This window comes from Patella vulgata, chromosome 3 (genome assembly GCF_932274485.2).
Source record: "Patella vulgata chromosome 3, xgPatVulg1.2, whole genome shotgun sequence".
NCBI classification, from domain to species: domain Eukaryota; kingdom Metazoa; phylum Mollusca; class Gastropoda; family Patellidae; genus Patella; species Patella vulgata.
This window is the reverse complement of record NC_065881.2, coordinates 63047901-63066205: the sequence shown is the minus strand read 5'-3', so window position 1 is coordinate 63066205 and position 18305 is coordinate 63047901. Positions and strand designations below refer to the sequence as shown.

The window sequence follows — 18305 nt, the reverse complement described above, 5'->3', positions numbered from 1 at the left end:
CTTAGTGCTTGATAGGAAGGTGATAGGGCAGACAAGTTGTCTTATTTTCATTTTTATTATCTTAGCGCACGTACAGGGGTCTTTCCTGTGGGAGGAAACTGGAATACCCGGAGTAAACCCATGAGGTTGAGAAGGCACCCCTATCTCCAAGCCACATACACTCACACCAGGGATCGAAACCACAACCGCAAGCCAGAGGTGACCGGCCAGCTAGAGGTCGAAACGCAGCACTCTAGACCACCCCTCACCCATATTGCAGCTACGCATCTTCTTGATTTTTAGGAATTTAGAAACAATAAAGGCAACAATTTAAAACTTTTTTATACCATTTTATTATAACTTAAATTTGGTAAATATAATTATGCATTAATTATATATATGCACATTTTTTTTAACTCTGAAATTGAAAGATGTGTCATTTTATATTAATCTTATAAAAGACGAAAATAGTTTTGTGGTTTCTACAGAATAATATTGTCTTCAATAGATATAAGAGATAACTATTATCGAAATAACTGAAATGTTCCCATATATCAGCATAATTAACTAACTATTCTAAACTAATCAAACAACTACCTCTTCTTGGTTTTATTTATAAAAAAATATATAACTGTAGGCAAAGTGTTAGTTTGTAGTTTTATATATTTGAAAGATTATTCTAATTTTGGAATGGTAACACAAACTATAAACAATCAACCAATGGCCCCTGTTATTAAATGCAGTAACCTTTTCAAATAACCTATTTATTATTAACCCTTCTGTGTATATTGTTTCCCACACAATAAACTCCACCCTCTAAAAGAAAACTAACACAACCAGCTAGAAGTATTAAAACAAAGCTAACACAACCAGCTGGAAGTATTAAAACAAATTCTTAAATTTTTAAAATATGTCAGAAAATTATAAATAAAAATACATGCCTACTCTCAAATATATAGCCATAAAAAATATTTATAAAATAAAACAAAATATAAAACCATTCACATCAATAAAGGTTCATAATTTTTATCTACAAAAATAATTGTATGAAATGAATATACAAATATGTAGGAAGAATATCAATAAGGCCTTAATACTATGTTGGTTTTTATTTAATAATAATTGGTTTTTAGTGCAGTACTTCAATATTTCTCAAACTGTGTCAGATATCTTTTATGGTTAAGTCCAAATCATACCGCAAAATCAATTTTACAGAGGACAAAAAAACCTGAATAATTACAAAATATTTTACAACATAAATCCCACAAATTATATTGAAGCTTCAATATATTATTTTATATGACCATTATTACAAGAATGTAAAAGATTTGTTTCAATTCCAGAAAATATAAATGTACACTAGACATCCGTACTGAACATGTATATCAATACCATGGTGTTGAAGGGACATAATTTATAGCCAAAACAATTATTTTCATGATAGATTAAAGTTTCAAACAATGGAAAAACATTTTCGGCATCACACTTGAGTGTAATGTTTTGTTTGCTTTCTAGATGCACACTATTCAAGATAGGGTGTCCTATCATACCTATGTATTATACTGTATATGCTGCATGGAAAATGAAATTGTTACTAATTATTTCTGAAATTTTGGCTAAACTACATGTATTTATAAACATATAAAAGTGTCAATGGAGAAGAAATTTATTCTCTTAGTCAAGATTAGAATTTAGGATATTTGCAAACGTTTTATGTTCAATTTCGGGCTTAAATAAACTCATTTAACTTTATTGTTACAATCCTAATTTTGAGCATTTATCAGGTGGCAGCAGTAGAACAGTACATCATACTGGTTCATCAGTAATAAAGTTTGCCTTTATCTGCATTGGTACTAAAAGATGGCCAACCAGAGTTCCGTTTTATATTCATTATTCCAGGAGGTGGTAATCTACAGGAAAAAAGAAATAGAAAATCAAACTTTGTTTTCTTATATTTAACTTGTAAAACAGTGTCATAGTCTGCTGTATAGACCAATTTTCTGGTTTTATTCCGCCATGAAGAAGAATGCAGATACTGAATGGGTAATGCTTGGCACTGTTTCTACACATACATGTAAATGGAGGTTGCCAGACAAATGATACTCATACCAACCTTGTCCACTAAGTCTCTATTCCTGTGCCACCATTAATATTACACACACAATTTGAACGCATAATTTTGCATGATTTCCGAAATACTTGACTGTTAAGACCTCAACTTAGCCCAGTCTTACTGCATACTTTTTGTGAAAAATCATCTTTAATAGCTACAAACTTACTTCAAGGTATAACACTAGCCATGTTGACATGTGTAAGACCAGCATTAGTCACATTAGTTACATTACAGAACTTTGTTTAAGTTGAATTTCATGCTCAATTCAATTCTTATCTTACAAAATATAGAAGGGTCAAATTCGTGGTGGTGAAATCAAAGTAATAATTAAAAGTAGCAAATGGACTGCTGTTTACTGATGCAAACAATAAAATGTTATAAACAAACTATACAACTCTACAAAATAGTTTCAAAAATATTTAATTCAAAATTATTTTAAATGTACAATTCATTATTAATAAAAACAAAGGTGATACAACAAATAAACAAATACATTACATTTTGTTGTCAGTTAATTTTGATCATACATATTTTGTAGTATATGGTGTAACATAAAATCTTACTTGCATCAGTGTACAGACAGTTTACTTATTTCTTCAGCATACTTAAAGGAATATTTCAGTAATTAATAGGTAACATCAAGCTAGATAAAGACGAGTGTACCATCGTCGAAACGTCGCTAATATATAAACCAGTAATTGTTATCCATATAAATGTGTTGTAATGTATGCTTTTAACTCAAGTGGTTAAATATATTACTTCTTTGCTTTGAACACAAATGTGTTGGAAGCAAATTTAATTGATAATCTTTCATTGGTTTGATATGTAAGGGAATGATTCAAAACAGATGTTTAGGTTTAAAAACCTTGAAATTGTTGATCAGGGTTTATGGTTTCATACAATTGCAGTAATTATGCTTCTCAATGTAATTTAACATATATTTTAATTTAGAAAGACAATTTACGAAATAAAATTAAATGACAAATGACTAAAACAATGAACAATAAAACAAATTATTGACTGCAATTAAACATCACACAAAAACAAGATGACTAGTCATCACCATCCCGAACCCTTACACTTGTTTGGAAGGCATAAGGAACCAGCAGCTGCCAGGCAAGATACGCCCACATTTTGCAAGAGATGGATAGAGAACAAGCTAAAAACAAAAGTGATTTTTTGTACAATCAGGGACCATAACCCAGAAAGTTATGGTCTGAAATGTGCAAATATCAAAAGGGACTGAGATCTTTGGGATATAAAGATATGCTTTAAGTTTCATCAAAATCGGATAAAAATTGTGACCTCTTTTTCTAGAGGGTCTACAACCTTCATAATACATACCTTTACACAATTTGCGTACAAAGAGTGGTCATTTTGTCCGTCAGTTTCATTTAGATTTTCCCAAAATTCGAATTCAACCTTCATTATGGTGGAATGGTGATATATTTAAATGGTTTTTAAAATCGGAAAAAAAAATTGTGACATCTAGAGAATCCACAAGCTCAAAATGTGATTTTTCAAACAGTCAGGGGCCATAATCCAGGAAGTTACATTCAGAAATGCGTGATTATCAAATGGAACCAAGATCTTAGTGTGTAACGGTGATATATATTCACACGTTTTTTTTTAATTGGATAAAAATTGTGACCTCTACAGGGACCACAAGCTAAAAACACGATTTTTCGTACAATCAAAGGCCATAATTCAGGAAGTTACCATCCTATATCTCGAATATCGAAAGGAACCAAGATCTTTGGATTATAAACATTCCTTTTCAAGTATCATCAAAATCGGATCAAAATTGTGACCTCTAGAGTGTCCACAAGCTAAAATGTGATTTTTTCTTACAATCAGGGGCCAGAATCATTGAAGTTATGGTCCAATACATGTCAATATCGAAAGGAACCGAGATCTTTAGGAGATAGACCTATATTTCAAGTTTTTCGTCAAAATCGGATAAAAATTGAGACCTGTAGTGTCCACAAACAAATTGTGAACGGACATTGGGACGGACGGACAGGGGCGACGTCATAATACATCCACATGAAAATATGGGCGTATAAAAACAACTTCTTGAAGTATCAATGGGACTAATCAGAAGATTCATACTCTGATCACAGTAGCTCAGCAAGGCAGGGTCGCTACTCCCTGTAAGGTTTGCACAACAACCTTTGCCTACCTCAATCAGCTGCTGTATGTTAAACATTAAGCTTATACATCAGAAATTAAAATATTATAATAGTTTGATATTTGTGCAAAGTTTCAAAAAAAATTCTTGAACAGGGATAAAGATATATGCTCCGGAAATGAAATCGGGATGAATAGGGACGGTCACCAGAAAATAAAATAATAGGTTGATGAATGAAAAAGTGTTATAACGGTATCTTGAACAGTTTCTGAGATAAGTTCTAGAATAATAATTATATACCAAATATTAATTCAAATGTAGTAAAAATTCAAAAATCATTCAACAGAGAATTTTGTTTAATGGAAACACAAAAATTATTAAATCCGACAAATTTCTAATTAGCAAAAGGCACATCTACTGAAATAGGATGATGTGTGTGCAAAGTTTCAAAGAGATATTTTGAACGGTTTATGACAAATGCTCCGGAAACAAAATTGTACATAAAAATTAAGTCCAATTTGTTTCCATGGAAACTGAAAAAATGATTAAATCTGAGGATTGATAATAGGTTGATGTTTGTACAAAGTTTCATGAAGATATCTTGAATGGTTTAGGAGATATGCTCCAGAAACTAAATTGAGCCCCAAAAACTAAATCATATTTGTTTCCATGGAAACACCAAAATTATTAAATCCTAGAAATTCCAAATTAGCAAAAGGCATAACTACTATAATAGGTCAATGTTTGTACATAGTTTCATGAAGCTATCTTGAATGGTTTATGAGATATGCTCCGGAAACAAAATCAGGACGGACGGACGCCATTTCAATATCCCTCCCTAACTTCGTTCGGCGTGAGATAAAAAAGTATCAATATGGCACATAAGAATTTATCCATCAGTTTCGAGATATTAATTTCTTTTTGTTTTTAGACCCAGAGGATATTTTTTTAAATAATATTCATGCAGGTAACATCCTTGATTTCGATATGAAATTTTGATTTCGATAGTTCCATGCATAAATATATCTTTCATTCAAATAAGTGGATCACATCGATAATTTTCAAAACACAAATTTCGAAAATAAGCCTTTATATGGTTACATAGTTTTCAATTCATATACCAGTACTAGATAACTAGATGTAAATAATTAACAAAATTTGTACAAAAATAGCTTTGTAGAATATATTCAGCTTGATTTAATGGATATCTTATTGTATTACTAACACAATATGGCAGAACATTTATCAAGCAATAAATAGTATAAATCAGGAAAACAAATCCATATCAATACCGGGTAAAATAACACACAATTAACAATAAATGAAATAAAAAAGACCGCAGATTAGAAGTTTATGCATAAACTTCAATTTGAATTATTTTCTGAATTATTTCCATTCAGTTGTTTGGATTTACCACAAGTGACAAATCTAATTTTTTAAGTTGCTGGTAGAAAATCAAAAGGTCTTAAGTAGATTTTCCAAATTTTTTAAAAAATCTACATGTTGTAGCATTTGAACCAAAATCTTGAAATCGTAATCTCATATGTTCAATAAATAAATTCCTTACTGTGAAAATAAAACACATTTTGATTGGCTTAAAGCAAGAATTTCATATTTTCTAGAAAGTTAAAACATAGTTATTTCTATGTCTTTAGCTCAATAGGTTGTCAATTCACTATTATACGATCATTGGTATCATTCTCAAACTTAAAAATCATTCAACCCGGAAATAACACCACAATTACCTCCCTTGTCTTTCTATTCCCGCCCATGGAATAGCTATCTTCAAACGTTTGAATTTGAAGTTGAAAATGATATTTTTGCCAATTTCTCAACTGGCAATAGTGAATTATAAGATTAATGGGATTATTCTTTAACAAGGTAGGACTGTTTATAAATACCATCTATTTTAAGGCTTTATTTTAATACATTTTAAAAATATGAAATTATCGCTTTAAAGATATGACCTATAGTATAAAAATAAATATGGATTCAGAACACAACACATAAAAATGTTAAATTCAAAAATTTTGCCAAATAAGACATTTTGACTGTCTCCCCTTTGATTTATGCAAATGAATTTATTTTATTGATTAAGAAAATGAACCAAAATTTCTTTTAAGTGTAAAGCAAGTTCTATTTTTATAATGCTGATTTCAAATGAATAATAGTTGAAACAGATATAGTTTGTTTATATGAGATTAATTAGTGACAGGTTTAATATGGTAGTACCTGATATTCTGATTATTGGATGCAGTAACTATTGTTGTTTTAGGCTCCAGTTGTTGTTCAGACCTTTTACCATTTCCTCTCATAACCTCAATACATTTCCAGGAACCCATATAGTTAGCTGAAAATTATAAACACAATGTACATATACATGTATATGAATTATTTAACATAAAACCAAGGAAACATCTCAATTACCTTAAATTCTTCATTCACATTTAAATATTCATTCACATTTAAAAGAATATATTATGTAATATGGCAATTTAAAAGGCATTCTCAGATGTTGCAATGCATATATCCAAGCATTTATTTGTTTCCTATCCTATTTTCAAAGCGATGAGATGTTATTTTTCCAAAATGTAACACGTTTCTGCATTCATGTGCAAAAATCTTAACAAGCAGTTGCCATGCAAGATATGCCTACATTTTACAAGATATGGACAGAGAACAAGCTAAAGAAAAAAAAACCAACATGATATTTCGTACAATCAGGGGCCACAATCCAGAAAGTTACTGAAAGGAACCAAGATCTTTGGGATATAAACATTTAAAGTTTCATCACCATTGGACAAAAATTGTGACCTCTGGAGGGTCCACAACCTTTGTATTACATACTTTTGCACTATTTGCATACAAGGAGCGGACATTTTGTCGGGCAGATTTATTTTTGTTTTCTCAAAATTCGAACTCCATCTTCATTATGGTGTAATGGCGATACATTTAAATGGTTTTTAAATTCGGATAAAAATTGTGAAATCAAGAGGGTCCACAAGCTAAAAAGTTATGATCTAATATGCACGAATATCGAAAGGAGCCAAGATCTTTGGGATATAATCATATATTTCAAGTTTCATAAAAATCAGATAAAAATTTTGACCTCTAGAGTGTCCACAACCTTAGTATTACATACTTTTATAGTATTTGCATTCAAGGAGCGGACATTTTGTCGGGCAGTTTGGGTCCGATTTTTACAATGATATATTTATACGATTTTTAAAATTGAATACCAAATTGTGACTTCTAGAGTGTCCACACTCCACAAGCTAAAAACAGGATTTTCGTACAATCAGGGGTCATAATCCATGATACATCCCAATATCAAAAGGGACCCAAGATTTTTGTGAGATAAACCTATTTTTCAAGTATCATCAAAATCAGATAAAAATTATGACCTCTAGAGGGTCCACAAGCTAAAAACATAATTTCTTGTACAATCAGGAACCATAATCCATGAAGTTAGGGTCCAATAAGAGCAAATATCGAAATGAAACGAGATTTTGGGGATATAAACATATGTATTTTAAGTTTCATCAATACCAGATAACAAGAGCATTGGTAACGCCACAATATACGTCCACATTCCTGCTTTGATCGATATGGTATTTTTTATAATGAAGAGAATGAAATATGAAATGGCTGCAATGACAATTTACAGATTAAATATTAACAATGAAGTGGGTGTGACAATTGTGGTCAATCAGCAAAAAACAATAGGGATCATCATTAGGGTATAAGGAATTGGTATGCTAAGTTTCAAAAGGATCTGTTAAAAATTACAGCCTGTGGGCGAAACACAAGACACACACAAAAAATTGTGAGTGGCTCTGTCCCAGGGTGTCGGGCATGCACCAAAAATAATAGAGGTCATCTTTAGGGTATAAGTTTTCAAGACGGTCGATCAAGAATTGCGGCATCCAGGCGACACACAAAAAGAAAATGGGGATTGCCCTTAGGATAAGAAATAAGTATGAAAAATTTTCAAGACGATCGATTAAGAATTGTGGCCTGTAGGCGACACACAGAAAGAAAATGGGCATTCACCACAAACAAAAGGGAGGTTCCTTAGGGTATAAAGAATAAGTATGCAAATTTTCAAAATGATACGTTAAGAAATGTGGCCTGTAGATGACAAACAAATACAAGAAATAGGCGTGGCTCTGCCCCTGGGGGTCAGGCATGCACCAAAAACAATAGGGGTCATCCTTAGGGTAGCAGGAATAAGCATGTAAAGTTTCTAGATGATCACTTAAGAATTGCGGCCAGTAGGTGACACACAGACACATACCCACACACACCATCACACACAGACAGGGGCGACGGCAATATACATCCACATTATGAATGTGGACGTATAAAAATTCTAGAAGGTCCACAACCTTGGTATTACATACTTTTACACTATTAGCGTACAAGGAGCGTCCATTTTGTCTGAAAGTTTCAGTCTGATTTTAAAATCAGATAAAAATTGTGAGCTCAAGAGACTCAACAAGCTAGCCAGCGACTGCCAGGCAAGATACGCCCACATTTTGCAAGAGATGGATAGAGAACAAGATAAACAAAAAGCGATTTTACGTACAATCAGGGCCCATAATTCAGGAAATGACGATCTGATATGCGCGAACATCGGCAGGAACCCAGATCTTTGGGTTATAAAGATATATTTCAAGATTCATTAAAATCAAATGAAAATTATGACTTCTAGAGGGTCCATAACCTTGATATACAATATATTTACACTATTTGCCTAAAAGGGGCGGCCATTTTGTCCGGTAGTTTTGGTCCCATTTTCACGAAATTCAAACTCATCCGTCATTACGGTGTAACGGTGATATATTCAAAGTTTTTTTCAATCGGATAAAAATTGTGACCTCTGGAGGGACCACAAGCTAGGAACGTGATTTATCGTATAATCAAGGGCCATAATCCATGAGGTTATGGTCCGATATATGCCAATATTGAAAGGAACCAAGATCTTTGGGTGATAGACCTATATTTAAAGTTTTGTCAAAATCGAATAAAAATTGTGACCACTAGAGTGTCCATAAACAAATTTTGGGATGGACAGGGGCAACGACAATATACATTCACATGAAAATGTGGGCGTATAAAAACGCAATTTTTCATACAATCAGGGGTCGTAATCCAGGAAATTACAGTCTGGTATGCACAAATATCAAAAGGAACCAAGATTTTTGGGATATAAACATAAATTTTAAGTCTCATCAAAATCAGATAAAACTTGTGACCTCTATAGAGGGTCCACAATCTTGGTATTATATACTTTTACACTATTTGCATACAAGGAGCGGCCATTGTGTCCGCCATTGTGTCCGCCACAATCTTGGTATTACATACTTTTACAATATTTGCATACGAGGAGTGGCTATTGTGTCCGCCATTAGAGTGTAATGGTGACATATTTGAACAGTTTTTAAAATTGGATACAAATTGTGACCTTTAGAGTGTCCACAAACAAAATGTGGGCATATGGGGATTAACAACCAACTTTTCTGCACTAAAAAGGCTAATAGGTATATGCCATGCAGGCAGTGTGCTATATTTCGAATTCCAACTGTCATCGCACCAGGCATCACATTTCACAACACAAGCCCACATCATCTACTATCTCCAATAAGTCCATAAAGTTTGTCAGAAATTTAATCTTTAGGTAAATAAGTTCTTAATTTATTAAATTATAACACCATTGGTGCATTTGAAAGATTCTATGTCATAATAAAGGACAATAACTCTATACTTATCAGAAATCTTTGCAATTGATATTCATTGCAATGAACAAAACAAAGATAACCAGCGGCTGCCAGGCAGGATACGCCCACATTTTCGAGAGATGGATAGAGAACAAACTAAAAAGAAAGTGATTTTTCGTACAATCGGGGGCCATAATTCAGGAAGCTACGGTCCGATATGCGCGAATATCGAAAGGAACCGAGATCTTTCGGTTATAAACTTACATTTCAAGTTTCAACAAAATCGGATAAAAATTGTGACCTCTATTTTACGCTATTTGAGAACGAACGGCAGCCATTTTGTAGGTCAATTTTGGGCCGATTTTCACGAAATTGGAACTCAGCTATCCTCTGGGTGTAACGGTGATATAATAATACGTTTTTTTAAATCGGATAAAAATTATGACCTCTATAGAGTCCACAAGCTAAAAACGCAATTTTTTGTACAATCAGGGGCTATTTTGTCTGTCAGTTTTGGGCTGATTTTCACGAAATTTGAACTCAGCCGTCCTTATGGTGTGACGGTGATATAATAATAGTTTTTTTTAAAAATCGGATAAAAATTATGACATCTATAGGGTCCACAAGCTAAAAACGTGATTTTTTGTACAATCCGGGGCCATAATTCAGGAAGCTACGGTCCGATATGCGCGAATATCGAAAGGAACCGAGATCTTTCGGTTATAAACTTACATTTCAAGTTCCAACAAAATCAGGGGCCATAATTCAGGAAGTTACGGTCTGATATGCGCGAATATCGAAAGGAACCGAGATCTTTGGGTTATAAACTTACATTTCAAGTTTCAACAAAATTGGATACAAATTGTGACCTCTATAGGGTCCACAACCTTGATATACCATATTTTTACGCTATTTGAGAACGAACGGCGGCCATTTTGTCTGTCAATTTTGTTCCGATTTTCACGAAATTCGAAATCAGCCTTCCTTAGGGCGTAACGGTGATATAATAATACGGTTTTTTAAATCGGTTAAAAATTATGACCTCTATAGGGTCCACAAGCTAAAAACGTGATTTTTCGTACAATCAGGGGCCATTATTCAGGAAGTTACGGTCCGATATGCGCAAATATCAAAAGGAACCAAGATCTTTGGGTTATAAACTTACATTTCAAGTTTCATCAAAATTGGATAAAAATTATGACCTCTATAGGGTCCATAACCTTGATATATCGTATTTTTACCCTATTTGAGAACGAACAGCGGCCATTTTGTTTGTCAATTTTGGGCCGATGTTCACGAAATTCGAACTCAGTCATCCTTAGGGTGTAACGGTGATTCAATAATACGTTTTTTTAAATCGGATAAAAATTATGACCTCTATAGGGTCCACAAGCTAAAAACATGATTTTTCGTACAATCAGGGGCCATAATCCATGAAGTTTAGATCCGATACATGCCAATATCGATAGCAGCCGAGATCTTTTGGGGATAAACCGATATTTCAAGTTTCGTCAAAATCGGATAAGAATTGTGACCTGTAGAGAGTCCACGAACAATTGTGGACGGACGGACGGACAGGGGCGACGGCATAATACGTCCACATGAAAATGTGGGCGTATAAAAATTAAAGTAGATTATAAGATGACTTTCCTTAGAGAGTTAACAAATTAAACAAGCCAACAGTGAGGCTGATGTCCCCAGCCCAAATCCCAAAACAAATAGATGACACATATTAATTAATCAGACATTTATTTTTTTTCAAAAGTATCAAGCAATCAAACTGATTATCAACTATACACTAAGTTTCATCACTCTCTATCAGATAGAATCAAAGCTATCTTGTCCTAAAGCATCGACCAATGAAATTTCTTAGCTCTGCTTAAGCTTTAGCTCGAAATGTTAATCATTGAACTCAGTCAAGACATTCACCTAATGAACATCTACATCAAGTTTGAACACTCTACCTTGTTATGTTCCAAAGTCTTGACCAATCAAATTGCTTAACGCTCCTTAGCCTAAGCAGAAAATTCTCATCATCGAACTTAGTCAAGGTAATGATATAATGAATCTATACTCAGAGTTACATCACTCCCCCTTAATTAAAACGAAAGTTATCATGCCCCAAAGCATCAACCAATCAGATTGCTTATCTCTGCTTACCGTAAGCAGACAATGTTTATCATCGAACTCCATCAAGGCATTGGTATAATAAATACCTACACTTAGTTTGAACGTTATAGCTCAATTAGAAGGAGAGTTAATGTGTTCCAAAGTCTCTGCCAATCAAATTGCTTATCGCTCTGCTTACCCTGAGCAGAAAATGCTCATAATCGAACTTAGTCAAGGTATTGATGTAATGAAACTATACACCAAGTTTCATCACTCTCATTTAATTGGAACTAAAGTTATCGTGTACCTTTCCATAATCTAACACAACCATCATCACCAGATGAACATAGTACTGTACCAAAAACATTCCAACTTACTCGCCATACCTGCAAAAATATTAAACATTTCATTTACCATAATAAAATCATCTGACTAAATCCAAACAATCCATACTAATTCCTGGTAATATGTTTTGCTGCTAGCAATTTCACAGAATTTAAAATAGGGCAATAATTCTGGAAGTAATTATCACAAAGGGATGAAATTCAATCAGATGAAATTCAATCGGTTCCATAAATGCAAAGGAGATGGGCACACATGGACAACTTTTGACGATAAAGAGTCCACAACTCTGTAACTGATATTCAAAATCAATATTTTTCTTTGTTTCATGAACAGTGATACATTTAGTTATCAAAAATCAGATGTTACTTTTAAACGATAGAGTGTCCAAAAGAATTAACAAATTTATAAAAGGCAATAAATCTGAAAACCAGCAGTTGCCAGGCAAGATACACCCACATTTTGCAAGAAATGGATAGAGAACAAGCTAAGAAAACCAGCGGCTGCCAGGCAGGATATGCCCACATTTTCGAGAGATGGATAGAGAACAAGCTAAAAAGAAAGTGATTTTTCCTACAATCAAGGGCCATAATTCAGGAAATTACAATTCGATATGCGCAAATATAGACAGAAACCGAGATCTTTGGGTTATAAACTTAAATTTCAAGTTTCAACAAAATTGGATAAAAATTGTGACCTCTATAGGGTCCACAACTTTGATATACCATATTTTTACGCTATTGGAGAACGAGGGGCGGCCATTTTGCCAGTCTGTTTTGGGCCGATTTTCACAAAATTTGAACACAGCTGTTCTTAGGGTGTAACGGTGATACACCAAAACGTTTTTTTAATCGGATAAAAATTATGACCTCTATAGGGTCCACAAGCTAAAACACGATTTTTCCAACAATCAAGGGCCATAATTCAGGAAATTACAATTCGATATGCACAAATATCGAAAGAAACCGAGATCTTTGTGTTATAAACTTACATTTCAAGTTTCAACAAAATCGGATTAAAATTGTGACCTCTATAGGGTCCAAAACCTTGATATTGTCGCTGCGCTTCCAAAACCTTGTATCTCGGATTTAGCCAAAAACTTTTTGGGGGTTTATTACATTCACATTTCATTGATATATGTCCTTTCAAAACCTCGGACCTCTAAACCAATTAGAAATGCTTATTTTTAGCTTGTGACTAATTGTCGTATTTCGATTGGACAAAAATATTTTCGTCAAAACCTCATACCTCAAGACCACGTTGAAACAACGTCAATAGTATTTCGATTGGACAAAAAATATTTTTGTCAAAACCTCGTATCTCAAGACCACGTTGAAACGACGTCAATAGAAGCCTGCATTTGTTAAAAACGGTAAGTTTTTATGATATTTAACCTCTATAAATTAACAACAAGAAATAATATTAATTTTTTATATATAATTAAGTTACCTAGATGTAATTTAGTACCAATTGAAGTTAATTTTAGGTATGTAATGTAGATATTTTGTCAGCTCAGCTAATATTGCCTAGAAAATTAGTCATTTTATTCCCACATTGACAAATAAACAACAAAGTAATACATTAAGGCCTTTTATATTTTAATTAAACTATTACAGTGTCTATTATATTCGCCAACACTTCCAAATTTGAGATACAACATTTTGGAATAAAAATTTGGAAAAATATTTTACGACATACGATATTTTGATGTAATTTAATATTTACATTTCAGAATGAAATGAAGATTTTAGAGATGTCTCAACGGCCTTTACTACCATTTTCTCAGGGGAAAATGATTCTTAAACTTGCTAATGCCAATTTCAACAACATAGATTCTTCTTTAGAAAGACCACCAATAGCTAATAAATCACATGAAGGTAATATAAACAGAAATGGTAAACAACAGAACATAACCAACAACCACAACAAACCATCCCATTTACTAAGTTCAAATTTAGATGAAAATTCTGGATCAAATATTATTGAAAATTCTTTCAAAACATCACCTCTGGTATCCGATGATAATGCTCAAACCATTGTTAGTTTAGAAGATATTGAGGTCGAAGAGGATATTGGTGAAATTAGTATATCTGATATAGGAGATATTGGTATAGACTCAATTATAACCAGCATAATTGTAGCACCGCCCGAAAACGTAACAGCAACCATAGAGTTAGATTATTCTGCAAATGATAAAGTTGTCTCCAAACCGAGTACTAGTACATGTAGTACACAAAATATTAAACAATGCCACAAGAGCAATCCGGATATAATTATTAAACAACCAATGGTAAACAGGGGTGGACTAATAGAAGAAATGGATCTTGATGACTCCATGAAAGATCCGGATTGGCAACCTAACTCTGGCACAGAAGAGGATGAAAGTTTTTACTGGAAGAACCAGCGGCTGCCAGGCAGGATACGCCCACATTTTCGAGAGATGGATAGAGAACAAGCTAACAAGAAAGTGATTTTTCCTACAATTAAGGGCCATAATTCATGAAGTTACGGTCCGATATGCGCGAATATTGAAAAGAACCGAGATCTTTGGGTTATAAACTTACATTTCAAGTTTCGACAAAATCGGATAAAAATTGTGACCTCTATAGGGTTCCACAACCTTGATATACCATATTTTTACGCTATTTGAGAACGAACGGCGGCCATTTTGTCTGTCAATTTTTGGCCGATTTTCACGAAATTCAAAATCAGCCTTCCTTAGGGCGTAACGGTGATATAATAATACGGTTTTTTAAATCGGTTAAAAATTATGACCTCTATAGGGTCCACAAGCTAAAAACGTGATTTTTCGTACAATCAGGGGCCATTATTCAGGAAGTTACGGTCCGATATGCGCGAATATCGAAAGGAACCGAGATCTTTAGGTTATAAACTTACATTTCAAGTTTCAACAAAATCAGATAAAAATTGTGACCTCTATAGGGCCCACAAGCTAAAAACGTGATTTTTCGTACAATCAGGGGCCATAATCCATGAAATTTAGATCCGATACATGCCAATATCGATAGCAGCCGAGATCTTTTGGGGATAAACTGATATTTCAAGTTTCGTCAAAATCGGATAAGAATTGTGACCTGTAGAGAGTCCACGAACAATTGTGGACGGATGGAGGGACAGGGGCGACGACAATATACGTCCACATGAAAATGTGGGCGTATAAAAAAAGTGATTTTTCTTACAATCAGGGGCCATAATCCAGGAAGTTATAATCTGAAATGCGCGAATATCAAAATGGACTCAGTTTTTGGGACATAAAGATATGTTTTAAGTTTCATTAAAATCGTATCAAAATTGTGACTTTTAGAGAGTTCACAACCTTGGTATTACATATTTATACACTATTTGTATACAAGGGGCGGCCATTTTGTCTGGCAATTTTGGTCCGATTTTCACAAAATTCAAACCCAACCATCATTAGGGTTATAATGGTTAGGTATTCAAACAGTTTTTTAAATCAGATAAAATTTGTGACCTCTAAAAACGTGATTTTTCGTACAATCAAGGGCAATAATTCAGGAAATTACAATCCGATATGCGTGAATATCAAAAGGAACCAAAATCTTTGAGTTATAAACATGCATTTCAAGTTTCATTAAACTCAGATGAAAATTGTGACCTCTAGAGAGTCCACAAGCTAAAAATGTGATTTTTCGTACAACCAGGGGCCATTATCCATAAAGTTATGGTCTGAAACATCCCAATATCGAAAGGAACCAAGATTTTTGGGAGATAAACCTATTTTTCAAGTTTCTCAAAAATCAGATAAGAATTGTCCAGAAATAAAATGTGAATGGACAGGGACGTTGAAAATATACGTCCACATGAAAATGTGGGGGTATAAAAACAAACCAACAGTGAGGCTGATGTCCCCCGCCGATGACACATATTAATTAATCGCACATCTATTTTTTCCCAAAGTATCAAGCAATCAAACTGATTATCAACTATACACTAAGTTTCATCACTCTCTATCAGATAGAATCAAAGTTATCTTGTCCCAAAGCAGGAAATTGCTTATCTCTGCTTAGCTTTAGCTCGATATGTTAATCATTGAACTCAGTCAAGACGAACATCTACATCAAGTTTAAACATTCTATCTCAATTAGAAGAAGAGTTGTTATGTTCCAAAGTCTTGACCAATCAAAATGCTTATTGCTCGTTAGCCTAAGCAGAAAATTCTCATCATCGAACTTAGTCAAGGTATTGATGTAATGAAACTATACACAAAGTTTCATCACTCTCACTTAAGTAGAACTAAAGTTATCGTGTTCCAAAGCATCAACCAATCAAATTGCTTATCTCTGCTTACCCTATGCAGAAAATGCTGATCTTCGCACTCCATCTAGGCATTGACCTCATAAACCCCTACACCAAGTTTGAACATTCAAGCTTAATTAGAAGGAGAGTTATTGTGTTCTTAAGTCTCGGCCAATCAAATTGCTTATCGCTCTGCTTACCCTGAGCAGAAAATGCTCATCATCGAACTTAGTCAAGATATTGATGTAATGAAACCAACACCAAGTTTCATCACTCTCACTTAATTTGAACTAAAGTTATCGTGTCCCAAAGCATCAACCAATCAAATTGCTTATCTCTGCTTACCCTAGGCAGAAAATGCTTATCTTCACACTCCATCAAGGCATTGACCTAATAAACACCTACACCAAGTTTGAACATTCTAGCTCAGTTAGAGAGAGAGAGAGAGAGAAATGGGGTTTAACGTCCACTCGACACAAACTAGGTCATTTCGGGACTAACATATGGTTTAATTTTATTTCAATAATTCGCTTGCGCGTAGGGGTCTTTAGCAGTGGGAGGAAACCGGAGGACCCGGAGAAAACCCACGAGGTTGGACAGGCGACCCTACTCCTTGTCACGTACAACCGGGGATTCGAAACCACGCCAGTCGACTCAATGACAGACTTTATGATACAGCGCGCGCACGCTAACCATTCAGCCATCCATTCAGCTCAATTAGAAGGAAGGTTATTGTGTTCCAAAGTCTCGGCCAATCAAATTGCTTATCGCTCTGCTTACCCTGAGCAGAAAATGCTCATAATCGAACTTAGTCAAGGTATTGATGTAATGAAACTATACACCAAGTTTCATCACTCTCATTTAATTGGAACTAAAGTTATCGTGTCCCAAAGCATCAACCAATCAAATTGCTTATTTTTGCTTACTCTAAGCAGAAAATGCTTATCTTCACACTCCATCAAGGCATTGACCTAATAGAAACCTACACCAAGTTTGAACATTCTAGCTCAATTAGAAGGAGGGTTATTGTGTTCCAAAGTCTCGGCCAATCAAATTGCTTATCGCTCTGCTTACCCTGAGCAGAAAATGCTCATTATCGAACTTAGTCAAGGTATTGATGTAATGAAACTATACACCAAGTTTCATCTCTCTCACTTAATTAGAACTAAAGTTATCGTGTCCCAAAGCATCAACCAATCAAATTGCTTATCTCTGCTTACCCTAAGCCGAAAATGCTCATCTTCGAACTCCATCAAGGCATTGACCTAATAAACACCTACACCAAGTTTGAACATTCTAGGTTAATTAGAAAGAGAGTTATTGTGTCCCAAAAAGTGTGACTATTCACCAAATACTGGTAGAAAATAATGTACATTCAAACCCCCTTCTTCAAAAAATGCCATACAAAAGGGAGGAGAAAGGCTTACTAAAGAATTACTATAAATAGATGTATTACATTTGTGGGTACTGCAATAAGAGGAAACAATTACTAGTCCATTAAAAATTAAAATGATTCATCTCCTGTACATAGACATTGTATGTAAATTTCTTGTTAGTCGGATGAGAAGTTTTACTTAATACAGACTAAACATTTCTGACTATATGGAATAGATTTTAACTAGGCAATTACAGA

The 18305-nt window shown here is 34.0% G+C and overlaps 1 protein-coding gene across 1 annotated transcript in view; it reads right to left on the bottom strand.

The window, feature by feature from the left end:
- Positions 1-314: 314 nt before the first annotated feature.
- LOC126814489 (nucleoporin SEH1) overlaps positions 315-18305 on the bottom strand; it is a 31878-nt gene continuing 13887 nt past the window's right edge. Inside the window, exons 8-10 of the mRNA XM_050539654.2 lie at positions 12360-12438; positions 6456-6573; positions 315-1889 (exon numbers count right to left, since the gene is read on the bottom strand). Of these exons, the coding sequence (XP_050395611.1) occupies positions 1799-1889; positions 6456-6573; positions 12360-12438 (288 nt within the window). The 3' untranslated portion in view covers positions 315-1798. The remainder of the gene's footprint in view (positions 1890-6455; positions 6574-12359; positions 12439-18305) is intronic.